A 19,443-nucleotide genomic window follows, 5' to 3' on the forward strand; every position below is an offset into this window, starting at 1 on the left:
TATATTATTAACGGTGGGTGATGGTTATCGATGGGGACAATTGGATCTAAAGATAACGAGACCGATAACATCGGAAGGGAAGATAAAATAGAGAATTTTTATAATTAAGTATTTGATTGAATTGGATTGAGCAGAGGTAGGAGAAAAAGTAACACCTGAATTCGAGTTGAGATCGTAACGAGCTGAAGATAAGTTGAAGTCACAGCAATAATAAACTCGCAATCGACGTATTTCGTACAGAGCAACTCTAAGCAACTCTATGATAAATTCAGATGTAGACAAGAGTTTTGAAAACAAAAAAGAAATTGGCATGAAAAGAAAAAAACCAGATCACGCTGGGGAGTTGGTGGATATATTGAGGGAAACTGCATCTTTAAGAAAAGAAAGATTAGAAAAAAAGCAATTTTCTGGGCATGACGATGTAGAGCTTTTTTATTTAAGTATGGCTAAAATAGCAAAGCGACTACCGAAGGCAAAGGAGGCTAAACTTCGTATGGATGTATGCAATAAGGTTTCGGAAGCAGAATTGGCTCATTTAGTTGAGATTGAAAGAGTCGATCAACCAAACACAATATTAAACCGTCAAACCAATCCAGTATTGTATGGCAGTCAACATTTACAACCTCAAAATTTGAGTTTGCAAGAACAAAGTGAAGGTAGTTGGTCTACCTCGTCATCGACACATTCAAACAGCCAGGCTTACGGTTATGACAAGCAAAACTACTGTCGTCCAATCCTCGACGCCAACTTACGTCTTAATAACCAACAGCCTTTCGCGTACATATCAGAAGAAAGTTCTTCTAATCAATACGAGTCCCTTAATTAAGATATATTATTAATAAAATAACACGTTTCATAAAATCTTTTTGTTTTCCCAAGTTAAAATTTTTTTTTCATATAAATGACAATATTTATTGTTATATTTGTTTTACATTCATTTTAAAATCAAGTTAATTTATATAACTACAATTCTTTTATTTTTGAGTGAAGCAATTTCGCTATTCTCTTTTTTTATATTATATGAATACACTATTTGTTTCCTTATAATTATTATTTTGAATTTGTTTAAAACATAATTTATTAAAAAATGTATTTTAAATATTTTAATTTATATATTTGCAAATAGATAGTCTTTAGTTTATTACGATACACATTATAAATGCAGGCTAAGTTGTCAAATTTGTTTTTACGTTCATTTTTAACTTACTGTTTTTATTAAAAGTATGTAAGCAATTTAATGATAAAATACTTAATTTAATGTTCAATTGTTTTGCAAACTTCTTTGTGAAAAATTATTACGTCTTCTTTGCTTAATATTTATATTATATTATATTAGTACCTATACAAACGAAAAAAATATTAAATTGTATTAATTACTTACCTTAAGCAGACAGCTAATCTCTGTTCAGATGGTACTGGTGCTCGAAATTGTGTATTTTGCTTTTTAATATCGTCCTTTATCAAATTATGCAAATAAGTGAATTGATCATACGACATACGAAAGTATTGATGAAACTTTTCCGGGTCATTTATTAACTGAGGAAATAAGTTAACAAATACGCCTTTTTCATTCCTTTCCATGTTGATAGGGTGTACCCATAATCTGCGGTTCTTAACTGTTTGATTTAAAATATATATTGCTACAACCGTTTCTTCTATTTCTTCTATCCAATCGCTGTCAGAGGAACTTGATGAATAAGCCATAATGCGTTGACAAAGTTTACCTTACTTCTTTCGACAACAAAATGGCACTGACTGACAAAAATTTGCTTGTAAAGTGTGTTACCTAACTGTTTTAGTATACGATTCTATCACACGCGTTTTATTAATGTGTACAGTGCCGTATCACACGTCTTACCACGGGGTGGTATGTAAAGGCATGTTAACACGTGGCGTGTGAATAGTGTGTCCCGAGCTTAATGATTGAATGTGATAGTCATATAAATCAGGGCCACTGGATCGGGAATATAAACACCACCTATAATTATATTTTTATTACCAAACGATACTAATATGAAAAGTTGTTCGATATTATTTATCGGCACAGATAACAGTCTAGCAGCATACAAATTATTAATTGCGATAAGAACACCACCACCTCTACGGTGGGGACTAGTATTTTCATTCTCATCAAAGCGAAACAGTTGATAATTAGTAAAACCTAATTCTGAGTCACAGAAATCCGCAGTGAGCCATGTGTCAGTAAATATACAATAGTCAAAATCGAACAGAGAACAATTACAATGCAAAATATCTAATTTTGTACGTAAACCACGTACATTTTGGTAGTAACCAATTAATTTAATAAACTTATCAGCTAACTTATTACTAGGGTTAAAATTAAAATTACGATTATAGTTAGATACAAACGGAGTTGAATCTTCATTGACCTTGGACGGGCGCGTATTGTTCAGTTTTTTTGAAATTAATTTTGGTAGGCTTCGAATGTATCCGATGCGAATGTTAGTTTCACCGCGACTTTTTCTTTCTGACAGCATGTTTCAGACAGCTTTGAATTGTTCTTGTTGGACCTTGGTTTTGTCAACATCGGTGTTTAGGTGTTTCAGCGATTCAATATTACGTAATTTAGATTTTGCTTTAAGGATCTGACTAATACAGTTAATATCAGGTAGATTAATCCTAAGCGGACGATGTTTGTTATTTTTATTACCAAGTCGTGTAGCATTTAGGGCTTTAATGTGTAGGTACAGGGAAAAAAAACTGAGTTAACCATATTAAACTCATCGGAGGTACTGTCAGAGGTGGATTCCGGAGCATTAAAAATAATAATATTACACTTCCTGCGATCTCTATCAGATACTCGTACTTCGTTAAAAAAGTCTGTTTGTTCAAAATACGTTATTCTTTTTTCAAAGGCAGAGATTTTTTCTTTTAAAGCGTTATTTTCCGAAATAAAATTATTCAGCAAATTTAGGGTCTCGTCAAGTTTTTTTGAAATATTTGATTCTTGCTGGGTAATCTTACTTTCCAATGACATTACTGATTTAATAAGATCTTCTAGTCTTATACTATCAGATTTTTTTGAAACTGTAGGAGTCAAGATTTGAAAACAGTATGAGCACTTCCACGAATTCAAATTATTTAATGATTTTATAAAAGTAGTGTTAGAAACACAGTTTTTATGAAAAACTAAATTACAAATACAACAGGTGATAGAGAATTGGTTTCTATTAATAGTTACTGAGCATAATACACACAAAACCATTACAAAATTTTAACTAAAAACCGAGAGTTGTAAACTAAAGAATCTGACGGATGTACGATAAGCACGACCGTCACAAGCGAAGTCTAGTACTGTAATAATGAAGCTATTTGAGCCAGAATGCTTCTTTTTGTTGTCGATTTAGTTTTCGATTTTGTAATTTATACTTTATATTGAAATATATCTTTCCTTGGAAGCCACAGGACTCCGAGAACTTTAGCCAATTCATTTTCTAATTCAAGCACCAATATAGAAGCACTATTTACTGCATTTAAATCTCATAATAACATCGGTTTAAATTTGAAGGTGGTTATCTTTAGCAAAGTTATGAGACACAAATCACAAATATTGAATATCAGAATTAAAATTTAAAAAAAAACCTCAATATTCCCTTACCATCTTCTTCATGTTGAGACGCTAGAAAGAAAATAATAAACATATTATTTTATAAATCATAATACAGGTACCTTATGATTGACAATCTACCAAGAAATATATTATATGGATGACCTAATATGACCTTCTACAAAACATTTAATTCCATAAATTTAACAACGATCAAACGATGAGAGTCGAGCAAACGCATGATTTAATTTTAGGTTTACGGTATAAGTATTCGATTGATATAAACAATTTAAGATTAGGTTATTCATAATTTATTAGTTAATTACAGCAAATAAATACAAACAAAATTTAAATATTTAGTTCATAATAGTATTTGTTTCACTAAAACTCGTATTAAATTAGAAGAAAAACAAAAATGGCCACTATCACAAATAAAGATATGGGTTCTTTTCCATAACGGAATGTAACAGTAACAGATTTCAACAGCTGTATTACCGGTTGATTGCACTTAGTTTACAAAATAATAATTAAAAAAAAATTCAATTTCCTAGCATCCCACCTCTAGACTAAAAATTTTAACTACTAAAGATTTCGTTTGTGCTGATTCATGGATCATATTTTAAGATACAATCCTAATAAACTACAAGGAATCTTTATTGGGAGTGCCAGCAAAACGACTAAAAGTGAGTCTTTATTTAATAATTTGCTGCTGATATTCTGTGCCTACTTATTTTTCGATGTTTATTTATATGTTGATATTATTTTATCATTATAATGAGAAGGTCTCCTTAATTTTATAGGCATTTCATGCATTATTACACTTATGCCAATGAAATTTCAAGTTTTTCGGTAGAATATAAGTTTCTAAACATATTAACAAGGGTAGAATAATATTTTGAACTCTGCAATTTGATACAGAGTTCATAGTTATAACATATTCATACTTATATATTGCCTACTATCAGGCCATGCATAGAATTATACATTATAAACGCGTAGTTTAAGGTTAATATTTGATTATAATAGATTATAACTAAAACCTTTTTTTTTTTAGAAAATCGGAAAATTGAATGCAGTTATTCAAAAAATAATATCAACATTTACTTTTATATTATACTTGGACTTGACTAACTTCCACAAGCCACGACGACTCTATTGTTTGAGTATGAGCTCTAATATTTGAACCCACAAAATTTTCAGTATGATTTACAGTTTGATAAATAAATTCATCATGGTCCTTCAGAGAACTATATGCTCGATGCCGATCGCTGTAAATCGTTGTACCAATTTCTACTTCTCTTTCCGTTATTGGTTTAAGCGTTTGTCGATCCCTTATTTTAAAATAAAAATCGACATTCAGTTTTGCTGTCTTTATTACAACATAAACCAAATATCCACGGTCCCTGTATTCTATTTCCATAATTTCGTTGGTTATTTTCTACCGGAGTTTTACTTTCATCATTTGAAGTTTCGTAAATATCTTCATGTGGTCGTGGGCCGTAATCACTACGTTGTAAGCGAACTCAATTATATTTTCGTTAAAATATAGATCACAGATCACACGTTGTAACTACAACGCTTTTTTCGCACATAGCCGTTTATCGGTTGATCACACATTGGACCGGTCCCAAAAAAATAATATCACACTTCTAATCTACATTTTGTCGAATATTATATTAACATAAGATTAAACATTAAAGATATTTAAGATGCATATTATAAATCGTGTAAAATTATATAACTATTTTAAATTAGATCAACTTACGTTCCTCTATAATAGACAGAGAATACCCGATAATAATAAATGAGTGTTTAATATACTATATAATTTATTATCATATATATTCATCAAATGTCATGATTAAAGTGGAAATCAAGTGATTTATTTGAAATGTTTGTAATGAATTTTTCAAGATTTTTGGTAGAATATAAAATTCAAAACATAGTTATTAGGGTAGAAAAATCATTTGAACTTATATTGAAATATAGTTCTTTGTTATAACACATTCATACTTAAATGTTTACTATCAGGCCGTGCATAGAATTAAACATTATAAACGCGTAGTTTAATGTTAATAGTTGATTATAATAGATTATAATTTATAACTAACAGTTTTTTTTTTTTTTATAGAGACCCGGAAAATAGAATACAAATATTTAAAAAAAAAACAAATCACACTAATTATAAAAATCATGTTGGATATAATATAAACCTTAGATTAAAGATTAAACATATTTATGATGAATATTATAAATCGTGTAAAATTATATAACTATTTAAAAGTAGATCAACTTACCTTGCTCTTTAATAGACAGAGAATACCCAATAATAATAAATAAGTGTATATTTTGTTTATAATTATAATATATTCATCAAATGTTATGATTAAAGTGGAAAATCGAGTGATTTACTTGAAATGTTGCAATAAATATTTCAAGGTTGTCGGTAGAATATAAATTTCAAAACAGTTATTAGAGTAGATAAATCATTTGAACATAATTTGAATTAGAGTTCTTAGTTATAACACATTCATACTTAAATGTTTACTATCAGGCCATGCATAGAATTAAACATTATAAACTCGTAGTTTTTGATTATAATAGATTATAACTAAAACCTTTTTTTTTTAGAAACTCGGAAAATTGAATGCAGTTATTCAAAAAATAATATCACACTTCTAATCTACATTTTGTCGGATATTATATTAACATAATTAATTAAATATTTTTTAAAAAAAATCACACTACTTATTGCAATCATGTTGGATATAATATAAACATAAGATTAAACATTAATGATATTTAAGATGCAAATTATAAATCGTTTAAAATTAAATAATTATTTAAAGTTAAATCAACTTACGTTCCTCTATTATAGACAGAGAATACCCGACAATAACTAATAGGTATATAATATATTTGGGGTACAGTCAATTGGTCATATAAAATTGGTCGTGGTAAAATTGGTAGTTTGGTAAATTAGTTGTTTTCAAAATAATATGTGTAAATAATTATATGTAAATAATATGTCTAAAAATAATATATATGAAAATAAGTTTAAGTTTTTAAAAATAATATATATGACAATAATTATATGTTTTAAAAAATAATATGCGTAAAAATAATATATGTGACAATAATTATAAGTTATGAGCTATCCCAGATATATATTCATCAAATGTTTTATTATTAAATGTTTTACATATTGTATTTATTCTCTCAGCGGTGTCATTACTCATTATATTTCTTACGTTTTCTAGGTGTTTCTGCACCAGTGCAATATTGGACCATTTTCAGACGGTTTAGTTTTTCTTCTTTTTGTAGGGCTCTTATAAATTTCCAAATGTTAGGGTGAATAGCATTTAATATGGACGAAAAACCATTATGCCATCCATCTACTGAATTATTAGTTTTTGGAAGGTTATATTCATCAGCATAGCAATTCCAAATTGTAATTGAAAATTTTGGATTTGTCCTTTTCCCGTTCCCGTCCATTTTACCAACCCACGTTTCTTCAAAATAGTCAAGTAATCTCGATAAATCAGATTCCAGTTCTCGGTAAAAAGGAGTATCAACTAAATATTCAAAATATCTAACAACATAATCAACCGAAACATATGCCAAGGCGTTTAATTTTTTTATTTCAAAAGCGAAAGTAGAATCTTCTTTACGTTGTTTAGATAGACCACATTCTTGAATGTGTCTCCAGACAGATTGAGCAAAGTAAAAATGACAACCACGAATTTTGATATCACTGAATTCTTTTTTGAAAGCAGTCATTGCACCAATTTCAAAATCTAACATGACCGTTTTTGGTTTTAAGTTGCAGTTTAATGTTTTTAGACTTTGAAACAAACGAATATATGTTTTCTTTTTTTATTTGGTAAGAGTGCATAAATCGAAGGTAAGACGTTTGAACATTGTATTCCAAGAATAGCATACAATTGTTTGAAAATAGATGGGGCACATGAAAATGTGCCATCTGCATACCAATGATCGCATTCGGACATTTTTTGCAAATTTTCGTCCGTGGAAAATAATAAAAATCTATCGCAGTTATCCGGGTCATGATCGAAAGAATCAAAAAGTAAAAATGACTGACTATCAGATGTTTTTTTATACTCTTCTGGTATAACAAGATCAGATAGGTAATGATTGCGGGATACCTGCTGCATTTTCACGTTATCTTACACGCAGAATAGTCCTTTTCATTAACGGTATGCCAGGCATTTGACCGGAAACTGCTGTATTTAACTAAAAATATTAAAAAATATATTAGGTTGTATAATATTATATTATATTAGAAAAATTAAATTATTATTTAAACAAATTGTATACATTACCTCTGAAGCAACAGTTGCTACAACAGATTGAGTACTTAATTCTGTTTTCTTAGCAAGCTCCTTTAAATTTGCTATTGCTCTTATCGCTTCGATTTTGGCAATATTGGGAAAATGAACATGTGATATCTTGGTTACATCACTTGGAATGGAATTTTCATCTGTATGTATTCTGGCTTTACATTTTTTTTTTCAATTTTCAACACATTTCCATGTAGTTTTTTTATCATTCTTACTTTCAAAACAATATAAAAAACCATCATGCACGAGCATATCTTTTCCTCTTTCACTTTTAACAAAATTTAGAGGCATATTAATTATTTTATTTTTTATTTTTTATTAACTCAACTATTTATATAATTATTAGCACTGGACTACACCGTCTGTCACAGTCAACTGAAATTCGTGCACACATACACAATATTACACACTATAAATGAAACATAATATTTTTATTCCAGATAAAGATCATCCGATAATAGTTGTTATCGTAATATAATATAGCCTGCAATAATGATAGTTGTACATTCAACTTATTATCGTAAAACGTTTTACAATGATTATTGTCCATTTACATAATGTTTTTAACCAGTATTCACGTTTCGCGACGAAAATATACTACGACTATTTTACCAAACGACCAATTTCGGACGACCAATTGTATACGACCAATTTACGTAGACTCAATATATTTTGTAATTATAAAAAATTCATCAAATGTTATGACTAATGTGGAAAATCAAGTGATTTACTTGAAATTTTGCGTTGAATTTTCAAGGTTTTTGGTAGAATATAAATTTCGAAAAATAGTAATTACGGTAGAAAATCATTAGTACCTTATTTGAAAGAAGACTTTTTAGTTATAACATATTCATACTTATATTATGTATACTATCAGGCCATGCATAGAATTAAACATTATAAATGCGTAGTTTTAAGTTAATATTTAATTATAATAGATTATAATTTATAACTGACAGTTTTTTTTTTTTTTTTTATAGAGACCCAGAAAATAGAATACATATATTAAAAAAAAAAAAAAAACCACACTACTTATTTCAATCATGTTGGATATAATATAAACATAAGATTAAACATTAAAGATATTTAAGATGCAAATTATAAATCGTTTAAAATTATATAATTATTTAAAGATAAATCAACTTACTGTCCTCTATTATAGACAGATAATACCCGATAATAACTAATAGGTATATGATATATTTAGTAATTATAGAAAATTCATCAAATGTTATGATTAAAGTAGAAAAACAAGTGATTTACTTAAATGTTGCAATTAATTTTCAAGGTTTTTGGTAGAATATAAATTTCAAAACATAGTTATTAGGGTAGAAAAATCATTTGAACTTATATTAAAATATAGTTCTTTGTTATAACAGATTCATAATTAAATGTTTACTATCAGGTCATTCATAGAATTAAACATTATAAACGCGTAGTTTTAAGTTAATATTTAATAATAGTAGGTTATAACTAAAACCTTTTTTTTTTAGAAACTCGGAAAATTGAATGCAGTTATTCAAAAAGTAATATCACACTTCTAATCTACATTTCGTCGAATATTGTATTAACATAAGATTAAACATTAATGATATTTAAGATGCATATTATAAATCGTGTAAAATTATATAACTATTTAAAATTAGATCAACTTACGTTCCTCTATAATAGACAGAGAATACCCCATAATAATAAATAAGTGTATATTTTGTTTATAATTATAATATATTTATCAAATGTTATGATTAAAGTGGAAAATCGAGTGATTTACTTGAAATGTTGCAATAAATATTTCAAGGTTGTCGGTAGAATATAAATTTCAAAACAGTTATTAGAGTAGATAAATCATTTGAATTAGAGTTCTTAGTTATAACACATTCATACTTATATGTTTACTATCAGGCCATGCATAGAATTAAACATTATAAACGCGTAGTTTAAGGTTAATATTTGATTATAATAGATAATAACTAAAACCTTTTTTTTTTTAGAAACTCTGAAAATTGAATGCAGTTATTCAAAAAATGGGACCGGTCCAATGTGTGATCTACCGATAAACGGCTGGTTTAATGTGTGATCTACCAATAAATGGCTGGTCCAGTGTGTAATTAACTTACTATTATTTTGCTTTTTATATTCATACTGCAAAAGTATTTTTTAAATCTGATAAAACATCATCAAATATTTTAGTTTGTATCGGGTGGCATGACCGCCACCATTTTTCTTTAAGATGCCGGTTTAATAGTGGAGATGCACCATTTACTTTTATATTATACTTGGACTTGACTAACTTCCACAAGCCACGACGACTCTATTGTTTGAGTATGAGCTCTAATATTTGAACCCACAAAATTTTCAGTATGATTTACAGTTTGATAAATAAATTCATCATGGTCCTTCAGAGAACTATATGCTCGATGCCGATCGCTGTAAATCGTTGTACCAATTTCTACTTCTCTTTCCGTTATTGGTTTAAGCGTTTGTCGATCCCTTATTTTAAAATAAAAATCGACATTCAGTTTTGCTGTCTTTATTACAACATAAACCAAATATCCACGGTCCCTGTATTCTATTTCCATAATTTCGTTGGTTATTTTCTACCGGAGTTTTACTTTCATCATTTGAAGTTTCGTAAATATCTTCATGTGGTCGTGGGCCGTAATCACTACGTTGTAAGCGAACTCAATTATATTTTCGTTAAAATATAGATCACAGATCACACGTTGTAACTACAACGCTTTTTTCGCACATAGCCGTTTATCGGTTGATCACACATTGGACCGGTCCCAAAAAAATAATATCACACTTCTAATCTACATTTTGTCGAATATTATATTAACATAAGATTAAACATTAAAGATATTTAAGATGCATATTATAAATCGTGTAAAATTATATAACTATTTTAAATTAGATCAACTTACGTTCCTCTATAATAGACAGAGAATACCCGATAATAATAAATGAGTGTTTAATATACTATATAATTTATTATCATATATATTCATCAAATGTCATGATTAAAGTGGAAATCAAGTGATTTATTTGAAATGTTTGTAATGAATTTTTCAAGATTTTTGGTAGAATATAAATTTCAAAACATAGTTATTAGGGTAGAAAAATCATTTGAACTTATATTGAAATATAGTTCTTTGTTATAACACATTCATACTTAAATGTTTACTATCAGGCCGTGCATAGAATTCATAGGCGTGCGCAGACCTTGCTGGCAGGGGGGGCAGAATGTATAATATATTACACATTATTATATATTATTATATTATACAGTAGTGAATATTATACTATAATAAATTATATAGTATGTTATATACTATATAATATATAATTGAATATTATTTTGGTTATTAGTTAGGTAGTTCAATCAATATTAGAAATGGCAGTATTTTATTTTATATATCATTAATTATTTACAAATTTAATAAAATAATTGACACTTCAAAGTTTATTTTTAATGTATTAGTATACAAATTTAATATGAAATATAAATAAGTAAGTCTTACCTCTTTATTTCTTTAGAGTACCATTCTTCTTTCAGAAGGAATTAATATTTTAAATTGTTCTATTACTTCGTCATTGTAATATTATAGGCTAATTCCTGTTCAATTGACATGGTGAGTAGTCCATCTAGTCGATCTTGATGCATGGTACTACGTAATTTTGTTTTAATTAAGCTTAATTTTGAGAATGCCCTTTCACAAGAACAACTAGTCACAGGAATAGTAACAAATATTTTTAGCATTTTTAATATATTATTGAATATAGTTTCCCTTCCACTGCCAAACTCTGTTAACCATTTTATCCACGTGTCACAATTTTTTATATTATTTTTGGGTACATTATCTGTGTGTTTAAGTAGACTTATTTCACTTTTTAACATTTCTGCTTCCAAACCAAAGGCATCAGTTAAAATGGTGATATCGTTGTCGTCAACATTTAATTCTAGTACATTGGAAATACTCTTTATCATATTCAAAGTTTCCTGGCTAAATCTCAAATTAATACCATTAATCATTTGGTCTAATGTTGCATTATAAACTGTAATCTTCATTTCTTCCTCTTTAGTATCCATGAAATGTTGGGTATTAGAAAAACAATCAACTTTACTCGAAACTTTTCTTTTTTTAACTGGTGGTATTACAATTTGATTTTCTTCACATAATTTAAATACTTTTTTGTAAATATTATTGAAATTAGATTCAGTATTTCTCATAGTTTTCAGTGTCTTTTTCAATGATTCAACTAACTGAACTGCTGTTAATAAATTAATATCAGATTTTTGCAAATATGAACTCACTTTTAATATTGAACATAATATAGGCTCCAGCATTTCCAACGCAAAAACAAACTCGAAAGTTTTCATTTGGTAAATAATCCCCAAACCTTTAGCACGAATATCAGCTTGTCTAGTGGATTCTGAAATTTCATTAATGGCAATAAGTAGAGCTGAGTAATTTACTTTGACCGCACTAACGGCTTCGTAGCGACAAGCCCATCGTGTTGTAGAAACTGACTTCAACGTTTTTAATTTTATGTTAACTGAATTGGCAATTTTCTCCAATACTGCATGTCTAACGCAGCTGCCTTCAATAAAATTATAAATGAGCTGGATATTTCCAAAAAAATCAAACGTTGTTCGATTATTTCTCCCAACAGAATCGACTAGAACGAGGTTCAAGCAATGCCCATAGCAATGAACAAAAAATGTGTTTGAGTTTTTCTCTTTGAATTTTGCTTGTACTCCGTTAGTACACCCTGACATAGTTGACGCTCCATCGAAACAAACGGAAACTATATTTTCCCATTTAATACTATATTCTTGAATAATATCATGTAATGAACTAAAAATACTTTGTGCATCTACTGATGTTATTCGTTTTAAACAAATAAATTGTTCTACAGTACAGTTTGTATGTTTGTTAAAATAACGTATCACAATAGACAATTGCTCGTGGTGGCCTATGTCACTCGTCTCGTCTGCTATTAAAGATACTTTTTCATTAAGTATTGCATCTTTTAATTGCCTTTTGATAACCTGGTTAATAGATGAAATTAGATCGTTCTGTATATGATTGCTTGTATATATTGCATTTTTTGGTCCTGATAAAAAATGTTCATTAAAAATTGGATCATATTTACGCAAGAGACATACTATATCTAAGAATAAACCTTTATGAACATCATTTTTACTTTCTGTATGTCCTCGGAATGGCTTACCACCAATACCTAAACAAACAGTGATATCAATTAATCGTCTCATAATCTCTCTATTTTTTTGTCGAGTTAATTCCTTCACACTGTTAATATTTTTTCTCTGGTCATCTATAACTTCATCAATAGGCTTTGAATTTAAAAAATTTGTCAGTGATGTTGAACTATTTAAATGATTTTTGGATTTTTCATGTGCACTAAATTTGGAGGTAGAGGCTTTCCAATTTTTAAATCCGATTTTTGAATATACCAATTCTGATTGTCCAATATTAAGTCCCGTTGATCCGCTAAAAATCCGACAAGGGAAGCAAAACGCTAAATCATCCTTTGGGCTATACTCTAACCAAGTAAACTGTTGGTACCATGACTTCTGAAAACTACGTTTTACGCCACTAAAACTGGTTCTCGGAAAAATGTCCAATACAGGTTGAAATGGGCCTTTTAAAAGTCTTTGTCTAAATTCAATCTGATTTTTAGGAATAGAATTTTTAGGATCTTCAGGATGTATATCAGGGACCATTTTATTATGACCTATGGGCAATAGGTATAAATGAGATTTTATCTTTAAAAAATTGTACTAATATGTAATAAATAAATAATAACAATAAACAAAAAATTTACAAAACTAAACATTTAATATTGATTATCTGACAACACGACAAAGCTAACAAAAAATATCTATTAAGCAACTAAACAAAAAAAAAAACATATAACTATTAACTACATAACAAAAAAAAAATGCTAGCTTATTACAAGCACCATTGTCCATTAACTTTACTTACATATTTGAAATATTTATAAAATTCTATACTTACCTAAGTTTTTAGGAATGTTTAATCAAAAAGTATATAGTGAACATTTCTATATTATATATTAGTAAGACACATTGCTTATAATGTAATAAAATAAATAACATAAAAAATTAAACCCAATCAGTTAACACAACACATTTATTTAAATAACCACACAATTTTAAAATATAAAACAAATACCTAATGAATCATTGGAATTTTTCATCAGTGATGAAATTCCCTCAGGCATTGGGTATTCTGGATGTTTTGATATATTGTCCTCATGTAATGGAACTGGTAGATCATCTGGATTTGGAACAGCTTTGTCTGATACAAGCATAAATAAATGTAATTTAGTAAGGATCTAATGAGTAATGGCTAATGTAAAATTGTATGTACCTATTGTACCTATCCAGAACTTACATAAAAAACTAATGAGTGTTCTTGTAACAAATTAAAACTTAATAATTTACAAAACTATATTATTATATAATATAATTTGTATTAAGTAGGTATTTATAATATACCATATTATAGCATTACCTATGTATATTTTACAATGTTACTAATTACTATTAGCTGACATAAAAGCCATTCAATAATAATAAATAATTTATATACTTACTAACTAAAAATTTTCTAATGTCCATGTTTCACAATTTGACAAACACCAATTCATCAAACATCAAATATTAATACAACGGTCTTGGATTAATACTATCAAAAAGTCACGTTATCGTAATTAAAAACAAATGAACATTAAAATTGATAATAGAATATATTGGCGTGATTTCGGCAAGGTTTATAGATAATATTATCTATAAACCTTGACCACCACGGTATAAACATGACCGTGATTACCGCGTATCTATTAACACACATTATCAACGCGGTATGGCTTGTGGTTTTAACAAAGTTGGACTTTTGACAACACAAAATTATCGTGCACCATAAATGCTTAAAATGTATTCATTGTAATATAAAATTAAATTATAATGTTTTTTTTTTAAACTATATTTGGGAGATAAAATTTAGCCCGCAGGAGGGGCAGCTGCCCACCCTGCCCCCCTCGTGCGCACGCCTATGATAGAATTAAACATTATAAACGCGTAGTTTAATGTTAATAGTTGATTATAATAGATTATAATTTATAACTAACAGTTTTTTTTTTTTTTTATAGAGACCCGGAAAATAGAATACAAATATTTAAAAAAAAAACAAATCACACTACTTATAAAAATCATGTTGGATATAATATAAACCTTAGATTAAAGATTAAACATATTTATGATGAATATTATAAATCGTGTAAAATTATATAACTATTTAAAAGTAGATCAACTTACCTTGCTCTTTAATAGACAGAGAATACCCCATAATAATAAATAAGTGTATATTTTGTTTATAATTATAATATATTTATCAAATGTTATGATTAAAGTGGAAAATCGAGTGATTTACTTGAAATGTTGCAATAAATATTTCAAGGTTGTCGGTAGAATATAAATTTCAAAACAGTTATTAGAGTAGATAAATCATTTGAACATAATTAGAGCTCTTAGTTATAACACATTCATACTTAAATGTTTACTATCAGGCCATGCATAGAATTAAACATTATAAACTCGTAGTTTTTGATTATAATAGATTATAACTAAAACCTTTTTTTTTTTAGAAACTCGGAAAATTGAATGCAGTTATTCAAAAAGTAATATCACACTTCTAATCTAAATTTCGTCGAATATTGTATTAACATAAGATTAAACATTAAAGATATTTAAGATGCATATTATAAATCGTGTAAAATTATATAACTATTTAAAATTAGATCAACTTACGTTCCTCTATAATAGACAGAGAATACCCGATAATAATAAATGAGTGTTTAATATACTATATAATTTATTATAATATATTCATCAAATGTCATGATTAAAGTGGAAATCAAATGATTTATTTGAAATGTTTCTAATGAATTTTTCAAGATTTTTGGTAGAATATAAATTTCAAAACATAGTGATTAAGGTAGAAAAATCATTTGAACTTATATTGAAATATAGTTCATTGTTATAACACATTCATACTTAAATGTTTACTATCAGGCCGTGCATAGAATTAAACATTATAAACGCGTAGTTTAATGTTAATATTTGATTATAATAGATTATAATTTATTACTAACAGTTTTTTTTTTTTTATAGACACCCGGAAAATAGAATACAAACATTTAAAAAAAAAACAAATCACACTACTTATAAAAATCATGTTGGATATAATATAAACCTTAGATTAAAGATTAAACATATTTATGATGAATATTATAAATCGTGTAAAATTATATAACTATTTAAAAGTAGATCAACTTACCTTGCTCTTTAATAGACAGAGAATACCCAATAATAATAAATAAGTGTATATTTTGTTTATAATTATAATATATTCATCAAATGTTATGATTAAAGTGGATAATCGAGTGATTTACTTGAAATGTTTGCAATAAATATTTCAAGGTTGTCGGTAGAATATAAATTTCAAAACAGTTATTAGAGTAGATAAATCATTTGAACATAATTTGAATTAGAGTTCTTAGTTATAACACATTCATACTTAAATGTTTACTATCAGGCCATGCATAGAATTAAACATTATAAACTCGTAGTTTTTGATTATAATAGATTATAACTAAAACCTTTTTTTTTTTAGAAACTCGGAAAATTGAATGCAGTTATTCAAAAAGTAATATCACACTTCTAATCTACATTTTGTCGGATATTATATTAAAATAAGATTAAACATTAATGATATTTAAGATGCATGTTATAAATCGTTTAAAATTAAAAATTATTTAAAGTTAAATCAACATACTTTTTTCTATTATAGACAGAGAATACCCGATAATAATTAAATAGTGTATTATATATTTTATAATTATAAAATATTCAACAAATGTTAAGATTAACGTGGAAAATCTAGTGATTGAATTGAAATGTTTGCAATGAATTTTCAAGGTTTTCGTTAGAATATTAATTTCAAAACATAATAATTAGGGTAGAAATATCAGTAGAAACTTAATTGAAATTAGACTTCTTAGTTATAACATATTCATACTTATATGTCTATTATCAGGCCATGCATAGAATTAAACATTATAAATTCGTAGTTTAAGGTTAATATTTAATTATAATAGATTATAATTAACAGTTTTTTTTTTTATAGAAACTCGGAAAATTGAATACAGATATATATATTTTTTATTATTATTAGGTATATTATACAATCTGTTCCGGTAGTGATAATAAGAATATGTGATATTAGAAACAAAATATTTACTTTAAATTATTCATTGAGAAGATCTCTTAACCATTTTCTTCTGAGCCTCCTTGGAGGGTTCCAAGGAATTGTAAGAGTTGCAAGGTTTGAGATCAGAGGGTTGATATGAGAAGGGAGCTTTGAGTGGAAACGCTTGTAAAATGTTATTACTTCTTCGCGGACTGTCTTAATTTTTAGATCGGTGTGTAAGGTTAGGTTTGGAATATAAGGAGGAGAATTTGTGATTATACGAAGGATGTTGTTTTGGAAGGTTTGAATTTTATTAGTGTTGGATTTTTTGGCATTGCCTCAGAGTTGAAGACCATAGGTCCACATAGGCATAAACAAGTAATTATAAATTAAGAGTTTAGTTTTTGTAGGAGTATGGTTGTTTTTTGTAATTAGAGTTTTGAGGATGCGGAGTGGTGCATTTAAGGCAAGCGTTTTAATTTTTATATGATGTGACCATGTGAGACGACGGTCAATTGTCAGAGGTATTTAGCCGATTGAGAGGAAGGGATTTTAATATTGTCTAGGGATACCAAAGGACAGGAAGGAAACGAAGATTGAAGGTTGTATGAAGCGATTTGGATTGGTTAACTTTGATACGCCATTTTTTATACCAATCAGCCATTTCACTACTTATTTCAATAATGTTGGATATAATATATAAAGAAGATTAAACTTTAAACAAATTTATGATGAATATTATAAATCGTGTAAAATTATATAACTATCTAAAATTAGATCAACTTTCGTTGCTCTATAATAGACAGAGAATACCCGATAATAAATAATAGATATATAATATATTTTATATTTATAAGAAAATCATCAAATGTTAGGATTAAACTTGAAAATTAAGTGATTTACTTGAAATGTTGCAAATGAATTTCCAAGGTTTTTGGAAGAATATAAATTTCAAAACATAATAATTATGGTAAAAAAATCATTTGAACTTATATTGAAATATAGTTCTTAGTTATAAAACATTCATACTTATATGGCTACTATCAAGCCATGCATAGAATTAAACATTATAAATTGGTAGTTTAGGGTTAATATTTAACTATAATAGATTATAATTAACAATTTTTTTTATAGATACTCGGAAAATTGAATACAGATATTTAAAAAAAAAAAAATCACACTACCTATTTCAATAATGTTGTAAATAATATAAACATAAGATTAAACTTAAAAGATATTTAAGGTGCAAATTATAAATCGTTTAAAATTAAATAATTATGTAAAGTTAAATCAACTTACTTTCCTCTATTATAGACAGAGAATACCCGATAATAACTGATGGTATATAATATATTTTGTAATTTATTATAAAAATTCATCAAATGTTATGATTAAAGTGGAAAATCGAGTGATTTACTTGAAATGTTGCAATAAATATTTCAAGGTTGTCGGTAGAATATAAATTTCAAAACAGTTATTAGAGTAGATAAATCATTTGAACATAATTTGAATTAGAGTTCTTAGTTATAACACATTCATACTTAAATGTTTACTATCAGGCCATGCATAGAATTAAACATTATAAACGCGTAGTTTAAGGTTAATATTTGATTATAATAGATAATAACTAAAACCTTTTTTTTTTTAGAAACTCTGAAAATTGAATGCAGTTATTCAAAAAATAATATTACACTTCTAATCTACATTTTGTCGGATATTATGTTAAAATAAGATTAAACATTAATGATATTTAAGATGCATGTTATAAATCGTTTAAAATTAAAAATTATTTAAAGTTAAATCAACATACTTTTTTCTATTATAGACAGAGAATACCCGATAATAATTAAATAGTGTATTATATATTTTATAATTATAAACTATTCAACAAATGTTAAGATTAACGTGGAAAATCTAGTGATTGAATTGAAATGTTTGCAATGAATTTTCAAGGTTTTCGTTAGAATATTAATTTCAAAACATAATAATTAGGGTAGAAATATCATTAGAAACTTATTTGAAATTAGACTTCTTAGTTATAACATATTCATACTTATATGTCTATTATCAGGCCATGCATAGAATTAAACATTATAAATTCGTAGTTTAAGGTTAATATTTAATTATAATAGATTATAATTAACAGTTTTTTTTTTTATAGAAACTCGGAAAATTGAATACAGATATATATATTTTTTATTATTATTAGGTATAT

The 19,443-nt window shown here is 27.2% G+C and overlaps 1 protein-coding gene and 1 pseudogene across 1 annotated transcript; both read right to left on the reverse strand.

Moving 5' to 3' along the window:
• Positions 1-6,708: 6,708 nt before the first annotated feature.
• On the reverse strand, positions 6,709-8,181 carry LOC149062883 (uncharacterized; annotated as a pseudogene).
• Positions 8,182-11,512: 3,331 nt separating this feature from the next.
• LOC149062884 (zinc finger MYM-type protein 1-like) lies at positions 11,513-13,678 on the reverse strand. Its single transcript, XM_089215436.1, has 2 exons — positions 12,195-13,678; positions 11,513-12,065 (listed from the first exon to the last, which is right to left on the reverse strand). The coding sequence occupies exons 1-2, from the start codon at positions 13,676-13,678 to the stop codon at positions 11,513-11,515; spliced, it is 2,037 nt and encodes a 678-aa protein (XP_089071562.1).
• Positions 13,679-19,443: the final 5,765 nt, after the last annotated feature.

Source organism: Diuraphis noxia, unplaced genomic scaffold (assembly GCF_037042655.1).
Source record: "Diuraphis noxia isolate RWA-SAM2 unplaced genomic scaffold, SU_Dnox_SAM2 contig0001, whole genome shotgun sequence".
NCBI classification, from domain to species: Eukaryota; Metazoa; Arthropoda; class Insecta; order Hemiptera; family Aphididae; genus Diuraphis; species Diuraphis noxia.